Source organism: Callorhinchus milii, unplaced genomic scaffold (genome assembly GCF_018977255.1).
Source record: "Callorhinchus milii isolate IMCB2004 unplaced genomic scaffold, IMCB_Cmil_1.0 Scaffold7, whole genome shotgun sequence".
Classification (NCBI taxonomy): domain Eukaryota; kingdom Metazoa; phylum Chordata; class Chondrichthyes; order Chimaeriformes; family Callorhinchidae; genus Callorhinchus; species Callorhinchus milii.
Window position 1 is genome coordinate 2,264,595 of NW_024704748.1, and position 14,638 is coordinate 2,279,232.

Genomic DNA, 14,638 nt, shown 5'->3' on the forward strand with positions numbered 1-14,638 from the left:
GAAACCCATCACCACGCTTACATTTCCACGTGTAGGTTTGGATAACCTTATACATGGTGATGAGGGATTCAGCACACATCAGATTGACTTAAAAAAAAGCCAGAGGGACGTTTTGTTGCCACTGTGTACAAGGAATATATCTGCTCATCACTGCATAGTGTCACCTTTTTAGTAATAATAATATGAAAGGATATGATGAATGTTAAAGGAAGAACGATTGGGGGAATGGAATTAGGTGAGATGACTGACGTAGAGAAAGGCACCTTTGCGTACTTGATGCAATACCGTACAACAACAACACAAATTGCCAATTAGATAGCACCCTGTACATCGGGTGGACTTCCCAAGGCACTTGACGATGGTGGTTTGTTACCCCAGCTGAGCGTGGGGAGGCGGGGGAGCCGAGGGATTGAGGGACGGAAAGATAACCGAAGGCAATCAGTCAAAGGAGAAAGGTCTTGAGACTGATCTTGAAAGTGATGAGTGAGGGATGGGGGCAAGTCGGAGGAACTCTGGGTATGGAGTTCCAGAGAGTGGAAAGCCCGCCTGCCGATGATGGGGCGGACTGGGCAGGTGACATGAAGCAGGCCAACGCCTGCTGGGAAATGGCCAAAGTGACCTGTGTCCGCGGTGGAACAGTTTAGGAATTAACCATGGCTGCCACTCTGGCTGATTTTGCGTAACTTGCGTGTAGAATTAAATATTCCATCGAACAGCTTTTGCAATTACGATAGCCCGTTTGATTTTGAGCGTTCGGATTTATTCACCAACTTACTAAATCCACAGCAAAGTGCCGGCAGAGAAGGAAGGTGGCTTGTGAACAAAGAGCAGGAGGATGGGAATAGCTGTCACTTGTTCAAAGTTGACATACGTAGCAGAGTTTTTATGTGTGCAAAGCAGACATTAAGCTTGTCTGTGCCTCAAGGGGTTCATTAGCGAAAGGGGCGTGTGGAACTTTGATGCTATAAGGCTTGTGGTGTTCAACAGTAAAAACATGGGTTGCTCAGTTCTGATCTTAGAGCAGCTGAGAAGTATTTGACCTTTACACTGAACCACGCAGGCAGAAATATCTCGCTTGCTTATTTTGCCCCTTGACACGTGACTTCCGATAATAAACAATTATTTATTCATATTTAAAAATGCAATTAAAATGCCTAGAACTTGCTTAGGAGAGAAAAGAAAAAAACCCGAAGCTCTTTTACAGCAAAGGACGCTGTAACTGTATAACTGTGATAATATGCCATATCCATAATATTTAGGACAGTCGTCAGTGTAATGCATTTCTATTATGTTAATTGGATTGCTACTGGACCACTATCCTTGAAGTAATCGCCTGTAATCCAATTGCATAACCCAAAATAACGTTCACTTTTGTATGCTGGCTCTCTGGAGAACGCTGATGTATTCAACAAAGTGACATTAAAGAGCAATAGGATTGTCGTCCTCCAAAACAGTGCAACAAAACAAACACCTCTCTTTGCTAAAACGATCTTCCAATGCAGTCAAAGACTTGCAGTCTTTCGCTTTCGGCATTATTTCACGCTCGACACTTCTCCGACACCCTGGACCGTCACTTCAGTATCGCAGACATCAAGTTAAGTTAGCGTGTTCGTTTTGCGATGCAACCGTCTGACGACTTAGAATCCCCTTTATCTTGTAAGGTTAATTATTAATCCCTCAAAATTGGGCCAGGTTAGCAATGCAGAGAGCTGGTGTTGCAACGCACACACTGTAAGTTAGGAAGACGTGACTTTGTGGAGTCCTGTAGCTCAGTGGTAAGAGTACTCGACTCACAAGCGAGAGACCTGGGTTTGTTTCCTGGCAGGGCAAGTTTCCTTACTCCACACGCCTCTGTTTACCGAGCAGTAAGTAGGAACCCGGTTGTTAGTCGATTGGGGATCACTTTTCCGATGGTAATAATTCCTTCAAAAATAATAATAATGTATTAGTCACTTCAGTCCACGACTGTTTGTGGATAATTGACTGCCGCGTTTTGCCCACAAAAAGTATATATATATATACAGTCAAATCACTGCACTGTATATTCTGTGAAGCGCTTTGAGATTCCTCAATGACGTGATATGGCTCTGTATCAAAATACAAGGATTATTAATTTATATTATTATTTGAGTCTATAGCACCCCCTTTGCACATTCTTCTTGACCACAGTGTATTTTGTGGGCGAAACGCAGCAGCCAATTGAGCACAGCAGTGTCCCACAAACAGTCGTGGATTGAGTGACCATATTATTTTTTCCTGCTGTGTTGCGTTGATTTATTGGAGGGGCAGATGAAGCAAGAATCAAAGGAAGAACTGGCCAGGACTTCTCATCCACTCCTCAATGATCAGTCACCTGGCAGATTGAGAAATCAAAGGTCTATTCTATGCCTCTCCCTTTGTTGCCTTGCAGTGTCAAACAAAAACATCTCCTTTCAAAACAGTCAAGAGAATGATATTGAATACACTTTTCGATTTACCCACATTGCAACTGCACAGTCTCCTTCAGTTGAAAGAACAAGACAAGAATGCATTTATTTCTTCACAATTCCCGCAGTCCCGCTCTGTGTTCACTCACTGTGTGAGATACCTCGTGCGGGGGGTGCCTGCTGCAGGCTAGATTTTCCTATCCATTGGTAGCGAGGCTACAGCTGGCAATATCAGTAATAAAATAACTAATGGACAATCTCAATTTTCTGTAAATGGTGGTACAACTCTCCCGGGATGAGTAAGTGAACAATTTTTGTTCAAACAGCAGGACGTTACAGCTGGAGTCTTCTCCTGAAGTTTACTGAACCGTATTGCTGTCAATAGCGGAGACAAGACGACTCATGAAGTAACCCTAGCTACCGTGGTGAACTGTCCGCCCATACTTCAAACCAAGATAGTCAGAAGGCCCAAAGAGGGATGATTGTTTGGTGCAGCAATTTATAGCTACCGACGATAGCTTTCCCCGAACCACAGGCGAAAGGCGTTAACGTTTGCTATCAGACCTAAACTCACGTCAGTTATGCTTCCTGACTGGCAGGTGGATGAGTTTGGTCTGTTTCAGTGCTGCTCAGTCTGTGTAACACTATGTAATTTTACGATTTGAATGCTGTTGCGAGCCCGCTGGTGCTTATCGTGAGGTAACTCCTGTGGTGTTTTGGTTAGAGCACTCGCCTCGAAAGCCTGAGGACCTGGGTTCGATTCCCAGGAGGGGCGAAACCTTAGGCAAGTTTCTTTATTACCCCCCCGGAAAAGTGATCCGCCATTCGACTAACCACCGGGTTCCTACTTACTGCTACGCAGACAGACGTGTGTGGAGTAAGGAAAATTTGCCTAACATTTCGTTCTGCCCGGGAATCGAACCCAGGTCCTCTCGCTTGCGAGGCGAGTGCTCTAACCACTGAGCAACAGGTTTCCACTTTTTTTAAGCAACGAAAAGTTAATATTGTAGTCGTACTGACGTGACTGGTTGCCAACTCTATTCAAACACAATATAAAATGATCAGCCCAACAGAACATTTTGTTTCAAGTCCTGGTAATTTCTTCAGTCAAGCTATGCAGTATCAATTTGCCATGTAAAAATTAGCGGTCTCTTGCAAGGCTAGTCAAGGAGAAATGATGTAGTAATTCATTAGAATTAAGACAGCAGATAATGGCAATAATAAAGTCTTTTGAACTGCTGAAATGTATTATTTATGAAAGGATGTTTTTAACGGAGTAAAAATGTTCCCATGCAATGCAATGAGTTTTAGCTGTCAATTTATATCATGCATTTTATGTTTTTTTTCGTATTTGCTCTGTTTTACAGCAGAAATCTCCAGACTTCAGCAGTGTAGTACACCAGTTATACTTTGGTTTTGTGTCTTACTCTTTAGGTATTTATATAACATGGATAAAGGTCTTAATGATACACACTTAAATATCTTGAGGTGAAAAAGAGATTGCCATCATGGAGCATCTCAACTGATGTGTTTATATTTAGAACTTTTTTCCCACTAAAATAATAATAATTCTCTATTTCTTACTGCACCTTTCACATCAGGAGGACGTCTCAAAGTGCTTCACTGTGAGGTGGTGTGACCGTATTTTTTGCGGGCGAATCCTTCTAAATCCCCATGTCACCTCGTATTTTAACTCCATGCATGAAGAACACTGAGCCATATTTTCTACTCGAGTCCACTTGCCAAAAAACAAAATCCCAAGGCTTCAATGTGTTCATGTGCAAATGTATTCAGACGAACCAAGGGAGTGGGACTATTTGCTATGCAAACGACTTTATCGTGTGCTTATGTTGGTTTGCTGTTAAAGATGATGTATGAGTCTCACACCAAGGTGGTGGGACTTCTAAGATTTATTTTCCTTGACAAATGGAGCAGGAGCGGATAAAGGTATACTACGGTAACTGGGAGCCCAGCCGTAGTAAGCAGAGAGGAAGAAATCAAGAGACGGAATTGTAGTGTGATGTGCATGTCACACAAAAACTAGTGAACTATCATTAAAAAAAAATTCTATTCAGATCCACCGCCTCAGGGAAAAGGGCAGGTTACGTACTTTTGAGAGGCTGCATTGTACCTTTTCCATTGCAGTTATTTGCGATAAATCTAATTTCTCGATTGTGTCCTTTAAGAGAGGTTTGGTTTTAGAGTGCGATGAGGATTTTGACTCTGAAAATCTTGTTCTTGCCCACTTCAATTACAAAAAAAACATTGTTTCTTAACAGATTGTAAAACGAAATTCCGCACACTGTTCCAAAACACTTACTTTGTGTGGTAATAATTTGGTGGCCTGAATCAAATGTCAGGTTGAATGTCAGTCAACAACAACAACGTGGACTTATATAGCGCCCTCCACACAGGGTAGCGTCTCAGAGCGCTTAACAGTGAGGAGTGGGGGGGGGGGGGGGAGGTGGCCGTAAGAGCAGTCGAACGGGAAAGTTTTCAGACTGGACTGGAAAGGGGAGTGAGGGGCAAGGTGGAGGGATTGAGGGAGAGCGTTCCAGAGTCTCAGGGCGTAGTGGCTGAAAGCACGACCTCCGATAGTGGAGCGGAGGGTGCGAAGGACTAGCAAGAGGTTCAGTGTCAGTCGAGCGGAGGCCCCGGGTGGTGGATCGGGGAGTGAGGAGGTCGGAGAGGGAGGGAGGTACCAGGGAGTGAATGGACTTGAACACAAAAATCAAGTCCATTGCTCCGTGTGTGCAGATTGGATAAAAGAGTCTCGTGATTGTGAGCCTGGCTGAGATGGCGGCTTGGTTCAGTGGCAACATTCTCGCCTGTGCGTCAAAGGGTTGTGGCTTCAGGCCCCATTTGGGGATTTTGAGCTCACAGTCCGATCTGACAGGGGAGGCCTGCATTGTTTCAGGTGCCAGCCTTCAGATGAGTAAGTTTATGGCAGATTATGGTCCTATAGTTAATATAACTCTTGCACTTCTGCCTTTTCCATTCCAAGTAAGCAAGTCACCCAGTTGTTAGTCGATTGGCAGATCGCTTTTCCAGGGGTAATAATCCCTCCAATGAATGAATAACGAAATAATTTGGTCACTCAATCCACGACTGTTTGTGGGACACTGCTGTGCGCAATTGGCTGCCGGGTTTCACCCAAAAAATATACAGTCAATTCACTTTACAATGTATTGTGTGAAGCGTTTTGAGACGTCTCAATGACGTGATAAGGCGCTGTGTCAAATGCAAGGATTATTATTATCATCATTATTATTAAACCAAGGTTCCATCTTTCTGTTCAGACAGACATATGAGATCCCTTGGCACTACTGATAAACTGAATGCAGTTTCTCCCTGTATCCTGGTCGGATTGAAATTCAATTCATGGCTGTTTGTAGGACAGTGTCGTGCGAAAATTGTGGCTCACCTACAAAATACGCAGTCGCTTCACAGGATTCGCAGGAAATCCTTGTGAAGTGCTTTAACACTTCTCAGCTTGCATGATGATGCATTATTTCAATTGGAAAGTTCATTGTTCTAATTATTATTATCGTTTAACATGATTGTACCTGTAGCATATGCAGGAGAATAAATTGTGTACGCTAGATTTGCGGCTTTGTTATGACCGCAGTGTTACTGCAAGGTTTTGGACGTCCTTTCTGCCTTGAATTAGAATTGATGAATCCCATCAAGCCAGGCTAATGATGGAGGCTAATTTGTTGCAATGTAATTGATGAACTCCAAATCATCCTATATTCCCACTCACAGCTGCTGACGATCTTCTAAATCTCAGCGTCCTTTGCGTTTTATGTCACTTTGATGTTGAAACGTCTCTAGGTTGGAGCAGCCACTGTTAACTGGTTATCACCAATGAACTTCTGTCATAAAATTCTTGAATAGATCTTTATTCCTTTGTAATCTTGAAACCTGTGCCCAAGCTTATGATCCCCTGCAGAGTGAACTCCTGTGTACCCCCCACCAATGATTTAGTTTACCTGACTGTACAAGGTTATTGAAAGACCCTATCATATCTTTGAATAGTGTATATTTCCCCATAGACAAGAAGTTTAGACACCCAAAGAAAACCCACCTCATTTTCCTTTATTTCTACGAGACAATGTATATAAGGCGCTATATCAAATGCAAGGATTATGATGATGATGATTATTATTATTAATACAGAATCATCAATGAACAAAACCACAGAATTGCAAAGAAGGTTCTTACAATTGCTCGACTGCTTGAAACCGTCCAGTCGTTTAGTCTGAAACCCTTTGTGTTGAAAGTCCTTGTTGCTTCAAATCTAACCCCTTTTCCCTCATGTATTCATACTCAAAACAGTCTGTGGTGAGTTCATAACCTGCAATAAGGAGACAATACCGGTTGCTGTTTTACAGAACATATTTAACTGCCTCTTTCTCCTACAATGCTAATGATTGTTTTACTTCAAATCGCCAATGTCAAACTGAACAACTCACTCAAGCTGCAACCACTTTACTCCAGACTCGCACTTGGAAACAAAAATATTTCAGAGCTGTATGATCCTGATTCATCACAATTCTACTTGGCTGCTTCCAATGCACAATACAGCCATCACCTTGTCTTCCAGAGAACCATATGCAATAATAATAATCCTTTCATTTGATATAGCGCCTTATGACATCTTCTGGACATTTCAAAGCGCTTTACAGAATATACTGGAAAGTGAATTGACTGTATATTTTCTGGGCGAAACGCAGCAGCTAGTTGCGCACGGCAGCGTCCCACAAACAATCGTGGATTGAATGACCAAATTATTATTTTGAAGGCATTATTACGCCCGGAAAAGCGATCTGCCAATCGACTAACCATCAGATTCCTATTTACTGCTGGGTAAACAGAGGCGTGGGGAGTAAGGAAACAATATTACATGTGTTAAACCACTAGCAGTTTTAATGGTATGAATATTGTGCATAGTAGGACAAATATCGAGTTGCCAGCAATGTTTCAGAATATATCACTAATAATTGTGGTGATACGTTGCCTTCTCGGTTCACATTAGTCTTTCTCTCTGCAATAAGGTTTTTAATTTTGTTTGCATTTTATATATTTTTAAACGTTTCTGTAGTTTTACTGGTACATTTGTTCTTTGCAGCAATCATCAATCTCTAATGTGACCTTTTCAGTGAGCGACCCAGCAGGAACTCTACCATTAAAACAACGCGCTGAATCAATTTTTTTTTAATTTCTTGTAACGTCAACTATTAGGATTTAAATCTTTCTTTGCTTCAATTAACCTTGCCTTTCTTGTGAATGGTGTAACATCCATTAAGCTATTGTTTTGGGGACTGTTATTCCCAGCGATAGCAATGGAATGTAAGGTTGCCTGCATTCTTTGATGTGAATGTTTGCTTGAGCATTAAACACAATCTTTTCTCTTGCGCTTGTAGCTGAGGCCTTTAATGTCAGTTAAAACAGCTAAAACAGTCATAGCCATAAACTCCATACCTTAAGGCGGTTTGAGTTGCTTAGTCAATGGAAGAATATCTTTGCACTCTTTTAAATATCTTGAGCAGCTTGTATGACTGATTTTATAAGCCCAAACTCGCCAACTTTGGGTAATTCATAGCAAAAAGGCTCGCGATGAGTTGCACTCCCCGTGCATGTTGCGTAATCGCGATTTCCGTGACTGGGGAAGAGATGATTTATCACCAGACAATATTTTACCTCCAGTGACCTCCCTTTCCACAAACGTACCAGTTAATAGACTGACTTTGCAGCACTTGGAAAATCGCATATGCTTCTTCCATTATTCTGTTTGAAATTCTGGAAGTGGTACCTTGTGAATTCAGGGCAGCCTCTGCTATAATGCCCCCTGTTCGAACACTCCCACCGCTGACTAACCATCTTCCAGCGCAAAAGGTAATCGACTTCGAAGTCACAGCCAGCGTTATTTGCTGAAAGTGCAGAAAGTGCCACTGACTGCACTTTGTGAAGGAAGTGTCGTGAGCGGAGTTTGCACATAGCATGCAGCGCAAAGAAAGTGACGACCGAGTAGACAGCCATTTATTCACACTTCATCAGAGATATTGGATCCAGATGACTAGGTTTTAATAGTTTGCCCTCTGTTAACTTCATATTGATTGTGGTCCTAAATAAGCTCTGTGGTTCTTAACCTGGGAGGGGGTGGGGGGGGGGGAATTTATTTTTCCAATTAGTTATCTATTTATCTTAAATGACTAGAATTTTATTTTTAAATGTTGAATTTGTTGAAAATAGCTCTGTTGTTGATAGCAAAATACTTACTTTTGGCCAGAGCGAAATCCCCCTAAATCCTCTTGATTAAGTGAAATGGCCAGTGTTTTGGTCAGCCAAATCCTTTGGGAGAATCAAATAAGTTGTCGAGGTAGTTCTAAAATGCTTAAATCCCCTGTAAAGATGGGTCTAATTGCTTAAGAAGCATTTAAAGGTTACTGGAAAAGCATTCTGTCACAAGCTACTTAAATGTTTTAACACCAGCTCCACGCATCAAATAAAAAAAAAATGAGAACGATTCCATCTATTTGGGTTCTCCAGAATAAGTCTCCCAAGCAAAAAAAAACAGCTCTTGCCTTCGTATTGATTCTGGATAAAAAGAATCTTTTGTCAGTAAATTAATTCCTTAGGGAAAAAAATCCACTGAAAGATTGATCAGACCCTTATTGTAACTAGGCCCTCAAGTCGTACTTTACAACCTTTTCAACAAGTCAATTTGACAGTTCTTTTGTAATAAGCTGCTTTATAATGATCTGGATTTGAATCCCATTAGACGAAATGTGAATGACAGAATGTGTTTCATCTTAGTTTTTTTTTAAAATAGCTGTGTGTTCTAATTAATCTCACTGCAAACATAAATGTAGCATGTAACCAAGGGAGAGTTAGTTTTTATTTTAACCATAAAGCCTTCATTTTCTTCATTCAAGATATTTTTTTTAGAGATTAGAAGGTGTAATTCAATGTATGTGGTGTATGCAATATAGTTTAACAAAGGTACTGTACAGTGCAACACAGCCGTGTTCAGTTTCCGCTCTCACACGGTTGAGATTTAGAAACTTTCGAGTGTGTGATGTGAAAGCTCCCCACAGCTTCGGAAGTCTCTCTCCCCCCGTCCCTCCACCTTGCCCCCTCCTTCCCCTCTTTCAGATCATGACCGAATACCTTCCTCTTCAACTGTGCTTATGGTCACCTCCTACCTCCCTCCCACCGGCTCGGGGTCAGGCTCCGCCACTGTCAAGCGCTCTGAAACACTGCCCCGGTGAAGGGCGCCATGTAAATGCATGAATCAGGTCAGCTGTGGGCAGTTCCCTTCCAGGATTACTGCAGACATTTGAGCCAGTTCAGACTAGAGCAGAGTCTCTTCTTTCCTTTCTCCTGCAACTTACTGGAGAGTTTTTCGTAAGAATCGAGTCGACTCTGTGGAGCTTTCGGTAGTCCGGTTGGCAAACCGGGCAGGTGCACGCTGTACTGTTCGTAACAGACTAGTCAGCCCAGCCTGTTGGATATGGAGGCACTTAGTAATCCTTGCATTTTTTGATGTAGCGCTTTTCACGTCTTCTCAACGTCTCAAAGCTCTTCACAGAATAGACTGTATATATTTGTGGGCAAAACGCAGCAGCCAATTGCACACAGCAGGGTCCCCCAAACAGTCGTGGATTGAAATGGCCAACGTATTATTGCTTTGTTTTGGAGGGATTATTATCAGGCGTGTGGAGTAAGGAAACTTGCCCAAGGTTTCACCCTGCTGGGAAGCGAACCCAGGTCTCTTGCTTGCAAAGCGAGTGCTCTAACCACTGAGCTACAGGACTCCACTTAGCACAAAGATTCTTCTCGTTCAGCCCCTATCAATCCTGCAAGGCAAAGAAAGCCCTAACAGTTAGAGTGGACCTATCTGGACAAACCAGTTTCACTTCATTCCTCACCTTTGTACTTGTTTCTGAAAATCTAACACAGCAGCACAAAGAGGCCAGGAATGTCAAAGCTACAAAATAATACAATTGTGATGTTCAATAAGGGGATCAAAGCGATGATATTAAGGGATATGGAGACAGACGTATATGGGAAAATGGATTAAAAGATCTGCCATCATCTGATAAAATTGTGGAACATGCTGATTAGCCTAAGACTTTTCCAATTTTATTAATATCAACTATTTTGCTACATGAGGCGACCTAATTTTACAAGAAGTGGTAAATGTTACTCCTCTCACTTAGTGGAGAATGTGGAGAAAAACAACCTAGTCTTTTTAAACATACTTTATGTATTTTTTTAAGTAAGTGTTTTTGGAACATTATTCAGCTGGGCTGTTGGCTAGAACGTCACACGTGAAAGAACGCTAGCGGAGGCCCGAGAGGGTTAACGGAGGCGAACCGAAAATAAGACGGTGTAGGATTTATTTCGAATAACTTCCAATCGCCCGAGTTATTTTGTGCCCCGATTAATATCCGCTGACCTTCTAGAACTTTCTTTGTGTTTGTTCGGAAACAGCAACTCATGCGGGAAAGGCAGCAGATGGCAAGTCGTCCTTTTGCTTCTGTCGATGTAGCCCTGGAAGTTGGAACAGAAGAGCCAGACATCATAAGAGGCCCACTGGAGGTAAGGAAGATTTAAAGCTACCTTAAAAAAAAGTATGTTACCAGCTTAATTTACATGTTGGTCGTCTGGTCTATGCTGATCGATGCTCCAAATGCAGTGCTGATTTTTTGGAGGAGGCGGTTTCTCTCTCCCGGTGTCCTGGCCAACAATCCCCCAGGTAAAATTGGTCAACATGGCTGTTTGGAGCACATTGCTGTGCGCAAATTGGCTGCCGCATTCACCCACAAAATACACAACAACGAGGTGCATTTTTCTAGCAGTGGGTTAGCGCCCCGGAGCGCTTGACAGTGGCGGAGTCTGCCCCCGAGCCAGTGGGGGGAGGGAGTGGGGAGAGGAGGTGACTTTAGAGTATATCCTGTGAAGTGCTTTGAGGCATCTCTCGATGACGCGATAAGGTGCCGTATCAAAAGGCGAGGATTATTATTCTTCCCATCGTTTCATAATCAGACAGGATTCTCTTGTCTGGATTAAGTGGGGAGCCTTGGTTACAGTTGTTATGCATCTACAAATAATCGTTTTCTTTCAAAACCATGACAAAGCTGCACACCAGTCATTTGAGGGACTATTACTTCAGAACTAAGGCAGGAAATCGCTGTATCTCGAGATATTATGTTTTAGCAGAAATCTATCCAATTTGTTCTTGAAACAAATGACATTTTCTGCTTCCACCATCTCCCCAGGGAGCCTGTTCCATACCTTGACAACTCGCTCACTGAGGTAGTGTTTCCGCAGATTTGTTCGGAATTTACCCCCCTTTCAATCGCGGGCCCTGCCCTCTGGTTCTACTGTTCAGTGAGTGTCTTAACGCCAAACCGGGGGAAGTAAAGTTTTCTCGAGTGATTTACTCGCCCTCCCTCTCCACCCAGTCACTGATAGTTGGATTCATTTGATGTTTATCGCGTTTCAGGGCTTCTCATTTAACATGCAGCTCAAGTGGTCAGACAGAAGGTTTCGAGTTCAACTCCCTGGGTACTTTACACTTGAACTCACTTTCCTCAGTTGGGTGAATCTTTGTCAGATTTCAACCGGGCTGTTGGATAGAATGTCAAATGGAAGCGCACAATTGACATCTGTAACATGTTTAGGATTCAATTTTTTTTGTTGAATCTTTTATTTAAGCGGATTTACTGCCAGTGGAATCAATAGTTGTAATTACAATCCTAGTGCAATTTAATACGACAGGTTTCTGTTGACAGTTTTGATAAATCTGTAAACCTAATTTCAAATGTAGACGTGTTTATCCAATAAGATAAAACTATTCTGTATCTTTTGTTTGTTCTTTCAAGGTAAAGAAGTGGGCACAGTTTGCTTTATTTCAGCGTGGGGAAATGCATTGTAAAATAACTTGGTATATTTCAATTATAAGCTGATTCGTGGTGGAAAAATGGCTGTCTTTTATTAAAAAAAAGTTAACAGTAACATTTTGTAGCAGAACAGCCTTTTCAATTAAAATCTGTTCAAAGCAATTCAAGCACTGACCACCTATAATTATTCTCGCAATCAAATCGCACGGCTGAAATTAGTCATTAAGACAGAAACATATGAGGGAACACTTCTGTATTTCACAGTAAGTTTATTAATAGCTACTGTTGCAGCACGTTCTTGCCAGGTTTTAGTCAAGGTATATTGGAAGACCGGCGAGAAAATTGCTATATCCTGGCATCGCTTTCTCCCCCTGTCTACCTATATCATTATTTTCTTTTATTTCCCCTGGGTTTTGTTTGTGTTTTTGGTGGAGACACTGAGAAAAGTGTGCAAGCAATGACACCATTACACATTGGATATCTATCATGTCCAGGGAGATTCCAGCCTCCCCTCACAAGCCATTTATTAAACTGGCAGCGTGTGGCCAGTGTCCACAAGCTAATGATGACCAGTTAACAACAACATATTATATTTACACAGCGCCTTTCACGTCAGGAGGATGTCCCAAGGTGCTGGACAGTCAGAGATCCGCACCCGAGCTGGTGGTTGGGTTGGACCAGGAGGGGGTGGAGGGCGGGGAGGGTAGGGGTAGGAGGGTGACCGAAGGAACGGTCGAACAGGAATGTCTTGAGATGGATCTTGAAGGAGGCAAGGGAGGGGGCGAGGCAGAGGGATGGAGTTCCAGAGGGTGGGGACAGAGAGTATGAAGCCCCGCCCACCAATGGTGGGGTAGGCAAGGCGGGGGCCATGCAGCAGGCAGGAGGTGATGTGGACCTTGAGCTGGTGACCCCAAAATCCAGCTGATTTTCTGCCCGGGTGCACAGCGATGTCACTAGTTGTGTGATCGATGATGTCATGATCATGTTCCACACTAAGGCTGGTTGGGATTTTATGGACCTGGACAACAACAACAACAAATTCCATTTGTATAGCGCCTTTCACAAGGTGCTGAAAACCCCATTCTAACAGCCTTCCATAAAAACAGGAGTCGGCCATTCAGCCCCTCGAGCCTAGTTCTGCCATTCTATAAGATCATGGATGATCTGCACCTCAAGTCCAATTATTTGCCTTACCCCATATTCCTTAATACTCTGACCTAACAAATACCTATCCACCTCAGTCTCAAAGAACTTTTTGGGGGAAGAGAGTTCCAAATTTCCATTACCCTTTGGGTGAAAAACTGCCTCCTAATTTCACTCCTGAATGGCTGAGCTCTAACTTTAAGATTATGACCCCTTGCTCCACTGTACTCGAATGTCAGCAGTAGCTTTATTACTGCAAGAATTTTAACTAAAATCAACTCCTAACAATAAAATGTCGAAGCTCTATACTTCAGAAGACAATGTCTTCCCTTTTCACCCTCTTTTCATCTCTCTTCCCCTCTTTTCCACCCTGTTTTATTGTATTATTACGTTAAACTTAATTTCTGTCTTATTAATGCACTGTTTTAACATTTGTGAACCTTTTTTGCTTAAGAAAAGAACAAAAAACAACAGACAAAAAGCATTGCAGAAAAGTTGCCTCACAATGCAATGGAAAAGCTTAAATTGTGAAGGAAATAAAACGTTGTAATGGTAATAATAATAATCCTTGCATTTGATATTGCGCCTTATCACGTCTTCAAGAAGTCTCAAAGCGCTTTACAGAATGTGCTGTAAAGTGAATTGACTGTATATTTTCTGGGTCGAAACATGACAGTCTATTGCGCGCAGCAGGATCCCACAAACAGCCGTGGGTTGAGTGACCAAATTATTATTGTTCTTTTTTAAATATGAAGGATTACCAATTGAAAAGCCATTCATCAATCGACTACAACCACGTTCCTACTTACAGCTAGGTAAACAAAGGTGTGTGGAGTAAAGAAACTTGCCTAATGTTTTGCCCTGCCCAGGCGTAGAATTGGAGTAGATTATTCATGAATAACATTGAACACTGACCAGGAATTTGACCTGTTAAATAAATGGACATTGCAGTTTCCAAAATTCAATTATAAACGACTGTCTTCATAAATCATCATATTGATTCTGGGCTTTGTTTTGTTGTTGGTTTAAGGATGACCAAAAGAACCAGTCTCTGGGTCTATTTTATGGCCATTTACATTTTAAAACAAAAGTTTATACGTAACTACTTATGCGTGACTTGTTCCATACCCGAATTTTGAAAAGCTGTAAGACAGTGTT

General features: G+C 42.1%; 1 protein-coding gene across 1 annotated transcript in view; it reads left to right on the forward strand.

Annotated features, from left to right (window-relative positions):
* The window catches only part of atrnl1b (attractin-like 1b), a 412,284-nt gene that overhangs the window by 336,995 nt on the left and 60,651 nt on the right, over window positions 1-14,638 (forward strand). Inside the window, exon 28 of the mRNA XM_042336792.1 lies at window positions 10,926-11,033. Within this exon, the coding sequence (XP_042192726.1) occupies window positions 10,926-11,033 (108 nt within the window). The remainder of the gene's footprint in view (window positions 1-10,925; window positions 11,034-14,638) is intronic.